Source organism: Chiloscyllium punctatum, chromosome 10, assembly GCF_047496795.1.
Source record: "Chiloscyllium punctatum isolate Juve2018m chromosome 10, sChiPun1.3, whole genome shotgun sequence".
NCBI lineage: Eukaryota > Metazoa > Chordata > Chondrichthyes > Orectolobiformes > Hemiscylliidae > Chiloscyllium > Chiloscyllium punctatum.
In genome coordinates, this window is record NC_092748.1 from 42,233,548 (window position 1) to 42,250,824 (window position 17,277).

At 38.4% G+C, this 17,277-nt stretch overlaps 2 protein-coding genes across 7 annotated transcripts in view; one reads left to right on the forward strand and one right to left on the reverse strand.

The window, feature by feature from the left end:
• The window catches only part of nemp2 (nuclear envelope integral membrane protein 2), a 35,152-nt gene extending 22,336 nt beyond the window's left edge, over positions 1-12,816 (forward strand). For all 3 annotated transcript variants that reach the window (XM_072578985.1, XM_072578986.1, XM_072578987.1), the window contains exons 8-9: positions 5,577-5,747; positions 10,202-12,816. In XM_072578985.1, the coding sequence (XP_072435086.1) occupies positions 5,577-5,747; positions 10,202-10,394 (364 nt within the window). In that variant the 3' untranslated portion in view covers positions 10,395-12,816. The remainder of the gene's footprint in view (positions 1-5,576; positions 5,748-10,201) is intronic.
• Positions 12,774-17,277, reverse strand: part of mfsd6b (major facilitator superfamily domain containing 6b) — a 62,521-nt gene continuing 58,017 nt past the window's right edge. For all 4 annotated transcript variants that reach the window (XM_072578983.1, XM_072578984.1, XM_072578981.1 and 1 more), the window contains 2 exons: positions 15,721-16,001; positions 12,774-15,074 (listed from right to left, as the gene is read on the reverse strand). In XM_072578983.1, the coding sequence (XP_072435084.1) occupies positions 14,787-15,074; positions 15,721-16,001 (569 nt within the window). In that variant the 3' untranslated portion in view covers positions 12,774-14,786. The remainder of the gene's footprint in view (positions 15,075-15,720; positions 16,002-17,277) is intronic.

Here is a 17,277-nt window from a genome sequence, read left to right on the forward strand (position 1 = left end):
ACTATCTCTTGGGAAATAAGGCAGGGCAGGTGACTGAGGTGTCAGTGGGGGAGTACTTTAGGGCCAGTGACCATAATTCTATTAGATTTAAAATAGTGATGGAAAAGGGTAGACCAGATCTAAAAGTTGGAGTTCTAAATTGGCGAAAGGCCAATTTTGACGGTATTAGGCAAGAGCTTTCAAAAGTTGATTGGAGGCAGATGTTTGCAGGTAAAGGGACAGCTGGAAAATGGGAAGCCTTCAGAAATGACATATCCAGAGAAAGTATATTCCTGTTAGGGTGAAAGGAAAGGCTGGTAGGTATAGGGAATGCTGGATGACTAAAGAAATTGAGGGTTTGGTTAAGAAAAAAAAGGAAGCATATGTCAGGTATAGACAGGATAGATCGAGTGAATCCTTAGAGTATAAAGGCAGTAGGAGTATACTTAAGAGGGAAATCAGAAGGGCAAAAAGAGGATATGAGATAGCTTTGACAAATAGAGTTAAGGAGAATCCAAAGGGTTTTTACAAATACATTAAGGACAAAAGGGTAACTAGGGAGAAAATAGGGCACCTCAAAGATCAGCAAAACGGCCTTTGTGTGGAGCTGCAGAAAATGGGGGAGGTACTAAACGAGTATTTTGCATTAGTATTTACTGTGGAAAAAGACATGGACGATGTAGAATGTAGGGAAATAGGTGGTGACATCTTGAAAAATGTCCATATTACAGACAAGGAAGTGCTGGATGTCTTGAAATGCATAAAGGTGGATAAATCCCCAAGACCTGATCAGGTGTATCCTAGAACTCTGTGGAAAGCTAGAGAAGTGATTGCTGGGCCTCTTGCTAAGATATTTGTATCATCAATAGTCACAGATGAGGTGCCAGAAGATTGGAGGTTGGCTAACGTGGTGCCATTATTTAAGAAAGGTGGTAAGGACAAGCCAGGGAACTATAGACCAGTGAGCCTGATGTCGGTGGTGGGCAAGTTGTTGGAGGGAATCCTGAGGGACAGGATTTATATGTATTTGGAAAGTCAACATGGCTTTGTGTGTGGGAAATCATGTCTCACAAACTTGATTGAGTTTTTTGAAGAAGTAACAAAGAGGATTGATGAGGGCAGAGTGGTAGATGTGATCTATGTGGACTTCAGTAAGGTGTTCGACAAGGTTCCCCATGGGAGACTGGTTAGCAAGGTTAGATCTCACTACAAGGAAAACTAGTCATTTGGATACAGAACTGGCTCAAAGGTAGAAGACGTAGAAGCGGTGGTGGAGGGTTGTTTTTCAGACTGGAGGCCAGTGACCAGTGGAGTGCCACAAGGATCGGTGCTGAGTCCTCTACTTTTCGTCATTTACATAAATGTTTGGATGCGAGCATAAAAGGTATAGTTAGTAAGTTTGCAGATGACACCAAAATTGGCGGTGTAGTGTACAGGGAAGAAGGCTACCTCGGATTACAACAGGATCTTGATCAGATGGGCCAATGGGCTGCGAAGTGGCAGATGGAGTTTAATTCAGATAAATGCGAGGTGCTGCATTTTCAGAAAGCAAATCTTAGGACTTATACACTTAATGATAAGGTCCAAGGGAGTGTTTTGAACAAAGACATCTTGGAATGCAGGTTCATAGCTCCTTGAAAGTGGAGTCGTAGATAGGATAGTGAAGAAGACGTTTGGTATGCTTTCCTTTATTGGTCAGAGTATTGAGTACAGGAGTTGGGAGGTCATGTTGCGGCTGTACAGGACATTGGTTAGGCCACTGTTGGAATATTGCATGCAATTCTGGTCTCCTTCCTATCAGAAAGATGTTGTGAAACTTGAAAGGGTTCAGAAAAGATTTACAAGGATGTTGCCAGGGTTGGAGAATTTGAACTATAGGGAGAGGCTGAACAGGCTGGGGCTGTTTTCCCTGGAGCGTCGGAGGCTGAGGGGTGACCAAAATTATGAGAGGCATGGATAGGGTAAATAGGCAAAGTCTTTTCCCTGGGGTTGGGGAGTCCTGAACTAGAGGGCATAGGTTTCGGGTGAGACGGGAAAGATATAAAAGAGACCTAAGGGGCAACTTTTTCATGCAGAGGGTGGTACGTATATGGAATGAGCTGCCAGTGGAAGTGGTGGAGGCTGGTACAGTTGCAACATTTAAAATGATGGGTATATGAATAGGAAAGGTTTGGAGGGATATGGGCCGGGTGCTGGCAGGTGGGACTAGATTGGGTAGGGATATCTGGTATGGACGAGTTGGACTGTAGAATCTGTTTCTATGCTGTACATCTCTATGACTCTATTTGTTGCCCAATTGCCTGTGATCTGAGTTGCTTTCAGGCCATAACAGTTCAGTGCTAACCATTTGCCTAGACATTTGAAGTTATATGTAGGCCAGACCAGGTGAGAATGGCAGACATCCTTCCTGAAAGGCCATCAATGAACTAGATGGGTTCTTACAGCAATCAACAATGGTTTCATTTTTGCCATTGCTGAGACTAGCTTTCATTCCAGATTTACTAATTTAATTTTAAAACTTCCCGGTTGCCATGGTGGAATTCGAACCTGAGATCTCACAAGATAAGCCTGGCTTTTGCTAACATAATTGAGCTAATCCCAATATGCCACCACCTCCCCCAGGAAGACTTGCAGTCCTTTGGAATAGGGGTGGGCTGGAGAAGAGTGTTCAGTATCAATGGCTTTAAAAATCACTACAACCTTAACTTCTCCATCAATGTCTCTTTTCAAGGCTCCAGTGTAGAATCTCATAGACAGCCACACATCACTGCAACAAAGCTGTGAGAAATGCCTTCTTTAAGGGCTAGAGAGTTTGTAAAATTCAGAATGGATACGGAAAGCCAGGCCCAAAGACATGTGCTGGGGAAGTTGTATTAGACAAATTAATGGGGCTAAAGGCGGATAAGTTCCCTGGCCTCTGAGCTTGTATCCTAGGATTCTAAAAGAAGTCGCTACAGAAATAGTGGACGTATTGGTTGTAATTTTCCAAAAATCATTGGATTCTGCAGAAGCACCAGAGAGAGGGTTAGAAAACTGCTAAAGTGACACTCTCTTATTCTAAAAGAGAGGGAGGCAAAAGTGGATAACTATAGGCAGATTTGCCTAACATCTATTCTTAGAGACGTATTGGAATCAGTTTATAAGGAAATAATAAAATATTTGGAAAATCAATCTAAACAAGTAAAATCAACATGCCTTCTAGAAAGGGACTAATGTGTCTGCCTAATTTATTACAGATTTTTGAGGAAGTCTCAACCAGAATGGATAGAGGGGAACTAATAGATGAGTTGTATTTGGACTTCCAGAAGGTGTTTGATAAGGTATTTTGCAAAAGATATAGGACTCCATGATGTTGGAGGTAGTGTACTGTTATGGATAAAGAATTGGCTTATAAACAGGAAACTGAAAGTGAATGGAAAGAAACCTCTTTTCCAGGTTGGTGACCCATGACCACTGGGTGCCATAGGGATCAGTGTTGGGACCACAACTGTTTACAGTATATATTAATGACTTGGAGGAAGGAAGTGAATGTACTGCAGCCAAATTTACAGATGACAGAAAAATTGTGAGAGGGATGCACATTGTTTACAGAGAGATATTGATAGGTTAAATTAGTGGACAGAAAATTGGCAAATGGAATATAATGTGGGAAAATGTGAACTTACTTATTCAGGAAGAGAGAACAAAAGAACAGTATTACTGCAGAAAAACTGCAGAAAGTTGCAACATAAAAAGGGATTTGGGGGCACTAGTGCATAAAACAAAGAAAGCTAGCACAAAGGTACAGCAAGTAATCAGGCTAATGGAATGTTAACCCTTATTTCAAGGGATTGGAATATAAGAATAGAGAATTCTTACTGCAACTGTACAAGGTGTTGATGGACTATGAGCAGCTTAAGTCCCCTTATTTAAGGGAAGATATAATTTCATTGGAGGCAGTTCAGAGTTGGCTCTCTAGGATGATCCCTGGTATGGAGGGATTGTCTTATAAACAAAGGTTAAACAAGTTGGGATTCTGCTCACCGGAGTTTAGAAGAATGAGAGCTGATCTCATTGAAACATACAGGACCCTAAGGGGCTTGAAGGGTAAATGCTGAGATCATGTTTCTCCTCATGGGAGGGTAAGACCAGAGGGCATGGTCTCAGGCTGCCAATTTAAAACTGAAATGAGGAGGAATTTCTTCTGTCACAATTCTTCCGTCAAATTTGGAGCTCCTTGCCACCAAGCTATGGGAAAGAGTCCTTGTGTATATTTAAGGCTGTGTTAGACAGATTCTTGATAAGTAGGGGAATCAGGGATTATGGGCGAAGACCAGGAAAGTGGACATGAGGAATGTCGAATCAGCCATGATCCTATTAGCTGACAGAGTAAGCTTGAGGGCTGATTGGATGAATCCTGTTCCTTTTTTTTTAATTGTGTTTTGTGAACATTGTGAGTTTCCCATATATATTGTGATCCAAGCTCACTGGGTAAAGCTCCAACCTTTATACATTGTAAAGGGTTGCAATTTATTGAGGTGAATTTCTTGTTTGAACACAGGAGACATAAGCTCCAGATGTGGATTTCTCTCTCTAATGGAGGTGTCCATAGTGCATACGTTATTCAGCACTCCCAGGAGCCTACCCCCTACTCCCCTTCCAGGCCCACTGTCATGGACCAGGTCAGACCCCCTCAAAACACTTCAATAAAGTAGCCCAGACTCTAACTTTGTTAGTTGTTTTAAGCAGGTGAAATGTGGATATTCCAGGAGGGATGCAGTTTTAAACAAAACACAATTTATTTACAAGATTACAGAATGAAACACTAACAAAAGAGAACAGAATACTGAATAACCAAACCAATCTGAAAATCCAACAAATTATACCAACTTAATGATGCAGTTTGAAATACTTACAACAATCCCCACAAACATCCCTGGGCACGAAAGGTAAAATCAAACACTGGTTCTTAGAGGAGAGACGTCAGAGAGAGAGTACCAGCCTGGACCTACTTCTTTGGGTCTAGCAGCTTTTTCCACACTACTGCTAAGAACCACACCAAACCAAACCAGAGAAAAGTTAAATTGGGAGAACTGGCCACTCACCTTTCATTGTACAAGTGTTTTTTTTTAATTGAAAGCCTTCTGCCTGAGGCAGTATCTATTAGTTGTAGTCAAATTGGCCCTGACACCCTTCAACCCCAGTCTTTTCAGAGTCTGTGTCTTTTACGAACTTTCTGGGAAAAAAAAAAGCCAAGAACAGCATAACCTTGTTAAAGGAGCAGCATCGTCACACCAAATCAATGACTTCTGGGTGATACAGGCCACCTTCTATGACCTGGTTGTTGCCACTGGTCAGGAACCTTTGAATTCTATCTATGACATGTTATAATGAATCCCACCATTTCATAAGGACTACTTTAGAGCAGGCCATCATTGTTAAAAATGAAATTGGGCTCCCTAAATTGCCTTCAAGAAGCTCTCTAATATCTGTGTCAAATGTTTTCCAGGATTTAACTTGCATCTTTCATATTGCACTATGTAGCACAGCAGAAGGGTTGCTAACCATGTTTAGTTGCAGCAGAAAGACAGCTTCTCAACTGTTCTTTGTAATTGCAGAAAAATAAAACAATTATTTAAAAAACAAGAAGTTCGCTTCCTCACTGAAGAAGAGTACAAGGAACAAAGTGAACTGGCAACTATAAAGGCTCTTGAGGAACTCCGTAGATACTGCAAGAATCAGGATTTTCCTACATGGGAAGTCATATCTAAAGTCAGTTCTCCAAAAAGGTAAGTAGTATCATATCATTGTCCCTCTAAAAGAAGTTATTTGTCTTAATCATGTATTTTTATGTACAGCCAGATGGGCATTCACTTGCACATAAGAAATATGAGCAGAAGTAGGGCATTTCTCCCTTTAAGCCTGCCTTCCCAACTGTTTTTGTATTGTCAACAATGTGACCCCTTCCAAATCATTAATATAGACAGTAAAAAATGTTGGAGTACTGTATTAGTTACGTCTTTCCAACCTGAAAAAGACCAGTTAATTCTGACATTGTCATCTGTGTGTTAAACAATGCTCAATCCATGTGACGTTACCCCCAATCCCAAGAACTCCTATCTTGTGCAGTAATCCTTTACACGACACCTTATCAAATGTCTTCTGGAAATCCAAACAGAAGACTAGTATCCAAACAGAAAACTAGTATCTACTAGTTTCCTTTGTCAACTCTGCTTATTATTTTCTCAAAGGACTCTAGACAACTGTCTATCAGTCATAAAATACCTTTTGACCTTTGCTTCCCGCCACTGAATTAAGTTTTGATCTGATTTGCAATTTTCTCTGTATCCCATCAGTTTGTAATGTTGGGCCTTCTCAAAAGCCTTGATAAAGCCCATGCACAATGCATCATGTAGCAGTTTTCAGCCCAATCTGCTGAATCAACTTTCAGCTGAGTAAAATTGGCCATTTTCCAATTTAGAACTTATATTCAGTCAATCTTTTATTTCTTCCGATAATTACATTATCTAATTGAATTGTGATCAACACCAGTTTAAAAAAAAACCTTTCCCACTGAAACCACTTCCACCTATCTCCATCATTCCCTAAAAGTCTAGAACTGGCCGTTTTCTTGTTGAACTTGTTCAATTCAAACTACATTAGTTCTGTTGTTGCACTTTAAGAATTCTGTATTTCTGCACTTTTACACTGAATTACCAATTCATATTAAGGTATTTGAAGTTCCCTGCTATGACTGCACTTTTATCTGTATGCTTCTCAGCAATCTGTTGACACGTTTGCTCTTCTAAACTGACGTGTATTTTTTTAGAATCTACTGTACACTGCCCTAAGTGTGAAAACCCTTTTTATTTTGAAGTTCAACTCATTTGGCTTCATTGGATGCTCCTTAGAGACATAGAGTCATAGAGATGTACAGCATGGAAACAGGCCCTTTGGTCCAACCCCTCCGTGCCGACCAGATATCCCAACCCAATCTAGTCCCACCTGCCAGCACCTGGCCCATATCCCTCCAAACCCTTCCAATTGATATACCCATCCAGATGCCTCTTAAATGTTGCAATTAAGCATGTTATCCCTCAAGATTTTTTAAATCAATAGTTTGACCTTATCTTTAATATTTTCTTTGGACCTATCAGAAGATCTTGTAATCAGGAATGTTCAGCTGCCATTACTTCAGCCACATTTTAGACATTCATGGCATTGATATCTAACTTCCAACCATCCTATTTGTGCTCTTACCTCATCTGCCTCATTCATTGGGTTCTGCATTGCAGTATACACCACTAAGCGTCCTTTGATGTCTTTTTCTAGCCTTTGGCTCCTTGATCTTACGTGTTCGGTTAATTTTCTGCTCACTGTTTCCCAGTCTTGTTTCTCTTTCTTCTAAAGCCATGTTCAGGTTCCCACCCCTCTGCCAAGCTAGTCTAAATCCTCACAAACAGATTGATCCCAGTCTTGTTGAGGTGCTGCAAGAGTGGTTGTACAGGTCCCACCTCTCCCAAAATTGGTCTGAATGCCCTGTACTTTCTCTCTAGCCATGCATTCAGCTACACTTTCTTCCTACTTCTGTACTGAATTGTGTGAAGTTGGAAGTTACGCAGATTATTATGTTCGTAGTATCTATTGAGGACAGAGTTGAGCCGTATTGTAATGCCCCATGCCTTTCATTGGGCTGTCAGTTTTAATTGAGACTCGCATACGGGCAACATGGCTGAGTCACAGAAGGGTGTGTGGTGCAGTTGAAATAGTTAACACTGCTGTCTCTCAGCGCCAGGAACCTGGGGTCAGTTCTACCCTTGGGTGGCTGTGTGAAATTTGCACATTCTCCCGGTGTCTACACTGGTTTCCTTTGGGTGCTCTGATTTCCTCCAACTATCCAAAGCTGTGCAGGTTAGATGAATTGGCCGTGCTAAATTGCCTATGGTGTCTAGGGATACATAGGTTAGGTGGATTAGCCATGGGAAATGCGGAGTTACAGGGATAGGGTGGGAGGGGATTGCGGCGGGTCTGGATGGGATGTTCATCGGAAGGGTTGGTGTAGACTCAATGGGCCGAACAGCCTGTTTCCACACTGTAGGGATTCTATGGGAATGAACTCATCATGGTATCATACAGCAAAAGTGGGGACAAAATCAGCAAGATCAAAAATAATGTGGTATTCATGGGAGCGAGTGCCTTTGTGACTTTTTTACTTTTGGATGTTTATTAAATTGAAATCCTGTCTGCTCAATCAAATGTTAAAAATCCCATATTTCTACAGAAATTGCTGTAGAAACTCAGCAGGTCTGGCAGCACCAGAGAGAGACCGGCAGACAGACAGAGTTAACATTTTGAGGCCTGTGATCATTTGTCAGACATGCTGAATCCCTCAAGTGTTTTTTTGTTTTTATTTCAGTTTTCCAGCATCCACAGTTTTTTGTTTTATTTTGGTATTAAAAATCCCACAGCATTTTATTCAACGGAAACATTGCATTCTCCTGGCCATGAAACCTGGCCAGTCACATAACTGCAAAAAATATTGCCGCATTTATCTGGAAAACAATGTCAGTGTTTCAAAACTAATTGTTTATCTGTGAAGTACTTTGGGTTTACATTGACAAAAGAGTGAATTATCATACTTATTCATTATTTATTTTAATTTTGCTTCTGAAACAAAGATTATAAACTTAGAAATGTAATTTTCCGCAACTGGTTCTTCTAGTCCAGTAAGCATTACTCTTCAGTATACTTATTGTTAATTCTGTTGTATTAGTAGTAATATTTGCAAAGTAATAACAAGCAGATATTTGCTGAGGTATGCATGTTTACTCTGCCTTCCCCAACTCACTGACATCAGAGTCACTATGTCATAAATTTGACAGTACATGTGACAATACGTTCTACTACAGATCCATTTATTGGAAACTTATGAAGACAATTATCTGGCATGCCTTGCTATTTCTGGGTGAATAGAATATATTTCCTATGACAAACATTTTGAAAATGATTCCAAAATTGGTACTAACGGCTACTAATATATAGCGTGCACAATACTGCGTAACATTTTTGTTCATGTAATTTCAAATTGCCTTTTTCTTGCCTCCCACTTGCAAAATCAACCAGGTTGGAGATTCCAATTCTGTCAAAAGTTCATCAGAGCAATCACTATAATTTATCAGGGATGTGGAAGAACAGGCTTGCAGTTACCTTCCTTGCTAACTTTTCTTCAAAAAAAGTATAATTTACTGTTTCACTATACAGTAAATGTGGAGTTGAAATTCAGTCGTCTGATTCAAAAGTGGAGCAATCTGCTGTTACATCTGATCAATGAAGTTTGCGTCACATGTAGACAGGGTGATTAAAAAGACATTTAGCACACTCTCTCTGTGTCATTGCTCAGACCCTTGATTATAGAAGTTGGGGCATCATATTGAAGCTGTACAGGACTTTGGTGAGGACTCTTCTGGAGTGAGTTCTTGTCCTGTTACAGAAAGGATATTATTAAATTGGAGAGGGTCCAGAAAGATTTACCAGGATATTACCAGGAATGGAGGCTTTGAGTTTTAAGGAGAATCTGGATAGGCTAGGACTTTTTTTCACTGGAGTGTAGGAGGTTGAGGGGTGACTTTTATAAAATCACAAAGGGAATAAATAAGGTGAATGGCAGGTGTTTTTTTTCCCTTGGGTGGGGGATTTCAAGACTAGGAGCCTTATTTTTAAGGTGAGAGGAGAAAGATTTAAAGACTGAGGGGCAATTTTTTTTTTTACAGAGAGAATAGTTAATGTGTGGAAAGAATGTCTAGAGGAAGTGGTGGATGCGGATACAGTTACAACATCTAAAAGATGTTTAGATAAGTGCATGGATAGGAAATGTTTACAAAGATTTGGGTCAAGCGCAGGCAGGTGGGGCTAGTTCAGTTTGGGATTGCGGTTGGCATGGACTGGTTAGACAGAGGATCTGTTAGGTAAAAACAATGACTGCAGATGCTGGAAACCAGATTCTGGATTAGTGGTGCTGGAAGAGCACAGCAGTTCAGGCAGCATCCAAGTAGCTTCGAAATCGACGTTTCAGGCAAAAGCCCTTCATCAGGAATAAAGGCAGTGAACCTGAAGCATGGAGAGATAAGCTAGAGGGATGCTGCCTGAACTGCTATGCTCTTCCAGCACCACTAATCCAGAGGATCTGTTTCTGTTCTGTATGACTCTATGCACATCCCTGTTCAGCTTTTCATTTAATTTGCAGACTTGCAGACTTCATCCTAGGAGCTTATCATATTACACCAGAGGAAATGCAGAACCATGAGCAACACTACGGAATTGGTGGTTCATTTTTGGAAGCCCAACTCTTTGTCAAGGAAGAAGATAATCATCCAGTCTCAGAGAATGGGGAAATGGCAGCTGCAGATGGAAATGAAGCTGCTGTGTTAATGAATTAATCTTGCTTCATTCACATCTAATTAATAACTTGAACTGTTGTTATGACTAGAAATTGACCAATGTCAAAAGATTGATAGCTTGAAATTTGAGAGTACTATCATCACTGACTCTGATCACTCCGACAATTGAATGCGCAGACACTAAGAAACCTGTGAGTTGTGCTGCTTAGTGCATACATAGAGCACATTAAGTTTATACTTTTTACAGGAAGGTTTACACGAAATGGGTATAGTTCGGTTTGAGGAATCTTTGACTACACCAGTAGATCCTATCATTATTGAAAGGCTTTCAGTTGAAGCTGAGACAATGGGGCCCATCTATACCACAAGCACGAAGAAGACATTATTTGAACTGGATGGCTCCGGCGGAATCTCCAAGTGATTGTGGTTTTTCTACAGTGACTATTGGGTTTTTTCCCCTTGATGAGAATTTCTGTTTTTGAAAATGAAAGACAAGGAAAGTTAGGCATCTCATGGTCTTTTTACTGACAGTCAGTCAGTTAATTGTAGGGTTTCATTGATGGTTTGGTTATAATCAGTACTTCAAACCATCTTGTCCTTAGTTTTTATAACAAGCAGCTAGCTCTACTTGATAAATATAGAAAACAGGTTGTGTGGAGCTGAGCTGCAAACTGGTGGTTAGGTTTATTGTGATATGTGTTGTGTTCCCCTTAAATCGTTGTAATATAAATATTGTTTCTTTGTCCAGGATTGGAAGTAGAGGCCATTAGATAAATATAATTATTGTATTCAAACAACAATATTAATCGGCAACTGACTTCGCTATTCACATTTTAATGAAACGGATTTCTGTTGAGCTGTACCATGTAATTTTGTTTAATTTTACATCCAACTCAGGTTTAAACAAAGGGCTGTTTTGTCTGAAGTTTATATGAAAATTGATTTGAGATGGGATTTGTTCCCATTTTATTCAGAGCAAAGTAATAAATTGTATTGAATGACCTGTGAAAATTAAATTAGGATTATATTCTGTAAATGTACTTACTTCTGTGTCGGCCAGCAGAATTTGTCTTCCAAGTCTTATTCGTTGCCAGTGGACAAGCACTTTGCCTCATGATGACTGGAAGCCTGTAGTGGAGAATCGTGGATACAAAGCCATTTTGTGATAATGCAGATTTAGGCATGTTTAATTTTTTTTTGGTGTGAGACACAGAATAACAAAAAAAATTAGAATTTTTTTTTCCAATAAGGAATTCTTCATTCGAAAGAATGAAGATGTATGTAGAAAAAAGACTGGAATCTCAAGTATTTTTGAGACAATAATGCTGAAAATATCAATTTAACTCAATTATGAAGTTGTCTTTCAAGCTACCGTCAGTTTGGCATAGGTGTTCTGCTGACAATTTGCCCAAAATTTCCTCTTTGGGAAGTTCAGCAGCTTTCACTTCAGAATTTTCATCCTGTTAAAATAATAGCTTAAGATCCTGTTCCTGAATATCTTATACAAATATTAATTTTTAAATGACATAATTCTTTTTGTGAGAGTTTATTTTTCTGGAAAATATCTTTACTTATTGTTGAGCTCATTCAAACATATTTTAAGTTTAAATGTTCATCTACAAGTATCTATCTTTCCTACAGTTTTTGTTAGAAGTGATATCTAAGTTGGAATTTAACTCTCATGATAGTTTATTTATAAGTAAATAGGACTATGTTTCATCTGGCAAGTAAGCTGAACAGAAAGCATTTTGTGCATTACTCTTCATTAGTGTCTGACTTTGACAAATGTGGAGGAATGATTATATGGGTTTAATCTATGCGAAGGTGTTAAGAATGATATTTGTTTAGAAGAAAAAGAAATTAATGATAAATCTTGCCCTCAAGGTTAATATCATCTGGATTCCATGTATAAATTTATTATTGCTCATCATTAAAATATTACATACTGATGAATATTGTTCTAAGATGTATCTCATGGTAAATGAAATGGTAGTTTGTGTTTGTCCAAACTGGCTAAACTGTCAAGTTCAGAGAGCACGAGAACGGCCACTCTTCTTAAAAAAAGTTTGAGGTAAGAGCTCCCTCCTATGGAGGCACTCATTATAGACACCTGTACTATTATTACAGCATTTTCCAATTATTTCAATAGTCTGGACAACTTGAGGATTTTATTAATGCAGTCTTAGTACTTTCATTTTGAGTTAATACCAATCTTCTTGTGTATCTTGGTGTAATTGTTTATAACAGGATGAATCCAGTCTAATAATTACGTGATTGGACTAGGTTTTCACTTTTCATCAAGACTAGTGCTTTAACAGTCGAACATATTTTAGAGAAGTTTGTTTTCTAATTTTTTATGTGTGTATTATTTTATTAAACATTGCAATTTAAATTGCTTGGTAAAATGTGATCACAAAGTTGGTTTTGTATAGCATTTTATTAATAAAATCATGAATTTTAATATATTAGCAGTTCTTTCAGCACTGGGATAATCAATGTATAATTCAGCAACATAATTTACCTCGCCACATTGTTTCTAAACAATCTAAAAATTTCACCAGTCAAGAGCCCACAACAAAATCAATATATTTTATACATAGTGCTATTTGTAATACATTGAAGGCACTAACAATTGTACAGACAACACAATGAAGCACCCTACATTCGAGCAAAAATAGGTCAATCCTCAATATTGAAAATTAGTAATGACAATTTGCTATGCTTTTAGGTCTTTAATACCTAGGAGCAATTCAGAAGGGACCTGAATAAAATAGTAAAGCTTAAAAATAAACCTTATTTCTTTTCAAATGACTGTGGCTTTCCCACAACTCTCTCAAATCGCACGCTGAAACATTCACTGGGTCTCTTCTTGCCAGTTGACAGAAAAAGAATAAGAGAAGCTGCAGTTCCCTTGTAGTCCATTGCCCCTCTTTTTGTTTCCATTTTGACCTGAATTCAGCATTCCTACCCCTGCCAAAACCATACTGTTTGGCCTTGACTTGTTGCTCAATTTAATAGTGGGACTCTAATTTTTCATTTTTAAAACAAGGTTTAATTGTATATTTCATTCTTGGGTGAGTCACTTATTTCAAAGTAGAAACCTTCAAGAGAGCTCCTGCATTTCAAATTCTGTATTTCACTTACTTCAGGCTGACTCAGCAATGTAACACTGTAAATAGCTGTCTTTTTAACTGATTCAAGAGTTTTGTATCCATAGATACATCTGAATTGGGTTTTTGCAGATTTACACAAAATAACCTGATCTTCAGTTGAGTTTTACTGTAAAGGTGTACATCAAGACATTTGGTGACCAATTTAAAGTTTAAATTTAAGCAAATATTTAGAAGCATGGATTTGTGTGAGAATAGATAACTGGTTGTAAGATGTTTACAGGTTTTTGTTTCTTTTTCCTTGTCGAAACGTAAGTGAGTCAGAAGTGCTAGATAACTTGTTAATTGCTCTGTTTTGAGTTCTGGGGTGAGAATAGGAGTTGAGGTTTCATAGTTTAGAATCAGCCAGCTTACTAAAATAAATTAAATTAAAAATATTCTACCTTTCATGTACTCTACTGATAAAGTTCAAAAATAGAAATATCTCCATTAAAATACAGTGCAAGCTTTAATTGCCTGTGCAATGTTCACAGAGGAATTTGGAGGAAACTTAAATATACTAAATTACAAATTTTAAATGAAAACTAGGCTAGTTCTTGAATCCTGGTATAAATAGTGGCTACATGTTGAATTTAAAAAACTATTAACTCAAAGATGAGCTTTATTATTCAGTTATTTCCTCCTTCAAAGCATCTATCCTACCAAAACAACATCATAATGAAAGAAGATGGCTTCCTGCATGGAGACCGCTTGTGATTTCTTATTCAAAAGATGCTGCAAGCCAATTTTAACACACTAACTGTGACAAATGTCAGTAGTTATTCGACTTGATAATCCTAATTCAACATAACAAATCATATAGATTCTATAAATTCAGATCCTGAACTGACTACATTGCAATAAAATCACTTACACTCAGGCATTTGACCTTTTCTTAGTTGCAGTGTAGTGCATTGTAACTTTACCTCTGTTTGATAGTTTAATCCCAATTGTTCAGCAATTTAGCTACATTTTAAACCGTTTTAATGCATGGTTTTAAGAATTCATGTGAATGTTTTGGGTGAAGAATGTTATGTCCTTCATACAGGCACTTAAATTCTGCTATAGATGCTCTAAATTCACTGAAATGTGCTGTAGAACCTTTATAATCTCTGAAATTTACACTATTAGCTGTCAGTGTCTTACTGATAATCTGGGAATATTGTGGATCTATTCTTCAGTAACTTTCCTGTGTTTGTTGTTAAAAAACATTCATCACGGAAAATTATGAATTCATTTCTCTCAACGCTTTCAAGTGCTTTGTAATCTTTAAATTTGATCATCACGAGACATCTTTTTGACTTGGTTGGATAGTGCTTGTTTGCTGAGGCAATTCTGGATCAATGTTCTGGTTCTCATTTCCTGGCAGTGGTATTAAATTCCTAGGCAAATCTGACTGGTGTAATCCATTCTCAGTGCCTTGTGTGGAGCTGATGCTGATCTCATCAGGTTCAGAGGCAGCTACTGGGACTTCTACCTTTTCTTCCTTCTTGGAAGTGGGTGATGGTTTAAGATTTGGAGGGCTCCCAACTGGCCAGGTGTCTGCAGCTATTGGACAATCATTTTCCTCCTAAAATGAACATAAAAATGAATTCAAAGTATAACTGATGATTGCGAGATCCAGATAAATTATGAGGCTTTAGCTGGAAGGACTAATTAAAATTACTAGTTATTATCACTTTAAAAATACTGGAGTCAGAGTAAGTGGAGCCAAGGGAGAACAGTTTTCAGAGTCCAACATTAACAAGTGTTAAGGGAGAGATCACAGTATACAAGTCTTGAGAACAGTAGAGGACACTCACAGGTTAAATTGAAGGGTAGAAGTCAAGGGGAGTTAGCAAGACAGTCAGCCTGAGAACAGTGCAGAAACCTCATGGTAAAATGTGATAGACAAATGAAATCAACAGGAATCAGAGCTTGTGAGCGAGCCCAAGAATACTGCCAGAGTTCCATAGTTAAAAGCAGCAGGGTAAAAGTCAGAGGAGGTACAGAGGATGTAGCTTATGATGGCTTTGGCATTATATTTTGAGGACAGGCACAATTAAAGTATTACTTACTACTAACTAAATCTCAAAATGTTTTCTGACTAAAACTTTTAGTTTTGCAGAGTATTTATTCATAGTTAATACAACTCCGCTTCGTACAACAGTAAACCAAAAATTGTAACATTAAAGTATAGGCAGGGTGAGATTCGTAATATGAAATTGTCAATTAACCTGTAGCACTTGATGCTCAATAGTTGCATTGGTCTTCGCTAATTTCACCATCTCCATAACCTGATAAAAAGCGAACGCAATAGTGACCCATGGCGATGAGCTGATGGCCCAGGCGGGTTTTGTAACATCTTCTTGTTCCTCTTGATATTTTGTCTTTTTTAGAGGACGCTTGGTTTCAAGGTGGGGCATCATACCATCGGAGTGGTGTTGGACGAGATCAATGGTTGCTATGGGAACGGGACTAGATGGAACTGGAATCCGTTCTGCAAGCATCTTCTTTTCTAAATAGTCAAAATGAGACAAAATAAAAACGCTCCATTTGAATTTCCATTCAATAAATTACAAGATGCGACAGAAACTTAAATTTTCCATTTTTAAGCAACATAGTATTGGAGTAAGTACAATTAATGGAAAGGTTCAGGGCATGTTGTTGAACAAAGAGACCTTGGAGTGCAGGTTCATAGTTCCTTGAAAGTAGAATTGCAGGTAGATCAGATAGTGAAGAAGGCATTAGGTATGCTTTCCTTTATTGGTCAGAGTATTGAGTATAGGAGTTTGGAGGTCATGTTGCAGCTGTACAGGATATTAGTTAGACCACTTTTGGAATATTGTGTGCAATTCAGGTCTCCCTCCTATCAGAAGGATGTTGTGAAACTTGAAAGGGTTCAGAAAAAATTTACAAGGATGTTGCCAAAGTTTGAACTATAGGAAGAGGCTGAATAGGCTGTTGTTGTTTCCCTGGAGTGTCAGAGGCTGAGGGGTGATCTTAAACAGGTTTATAAAATCATGAGGGGCATGGATAGGGTAAACAGATAAAGTCTTTTCCCTGGGATGGGTGAATCCAGAACTAGATGGCATAGATTTAAGGTGAGGCAGGAAAGATCTAAAAGGGACCTAAGGGGCAACCCTTTCACACAGTGCGATGCATGTATGGAATGAGCTGCCAGAGAAAGTGGTGGAGGCTGGTATAATTACAACATTTAAAAGGCATCTGGATGGCTATATGAATAGGAAGGATATAGAGGGATATGGGCCAAGTGCTGGCAAATGGGATTAGATTAAGATTTCTGGTTGGCATTGACGAGTTGGGCCGAAAGGTCTGTTTCCATGCTGTACATCTCTATGACTCTTAAGTACATCAACTGTGAAGCACGATCATTCAATTTAAAACATTTAATACTTTAATTATTTTTAATAATACAAGATAAAACAATAACAGAACAAATTGAGAATTCAGGAGGAATTTTGTTAACATCTAGAATGATTAAAGCAGGTCCAAATTATGGGAAGATTTTATATGATTGCGAGGGAGAAGAAAATGGAAGAACACATGGGCAGAGGGGTAAGAATTAATTCAAGTGGGAGAAGCATAAATAAACATTCAAGTTAGTTAAACATAAAGATTGGACCAAAGAGTCTGTCTTGTGCTATAGATTCAACATAATTTGCAATAGTTGAACTCTGTTTAAAAATCCTTACTCCTTGTCATATATTCAGGTTTACTGCTCTGGTTAAGTGGATGATCTTTTAAAACTAAGTATGAACCTGCTGGGTGAT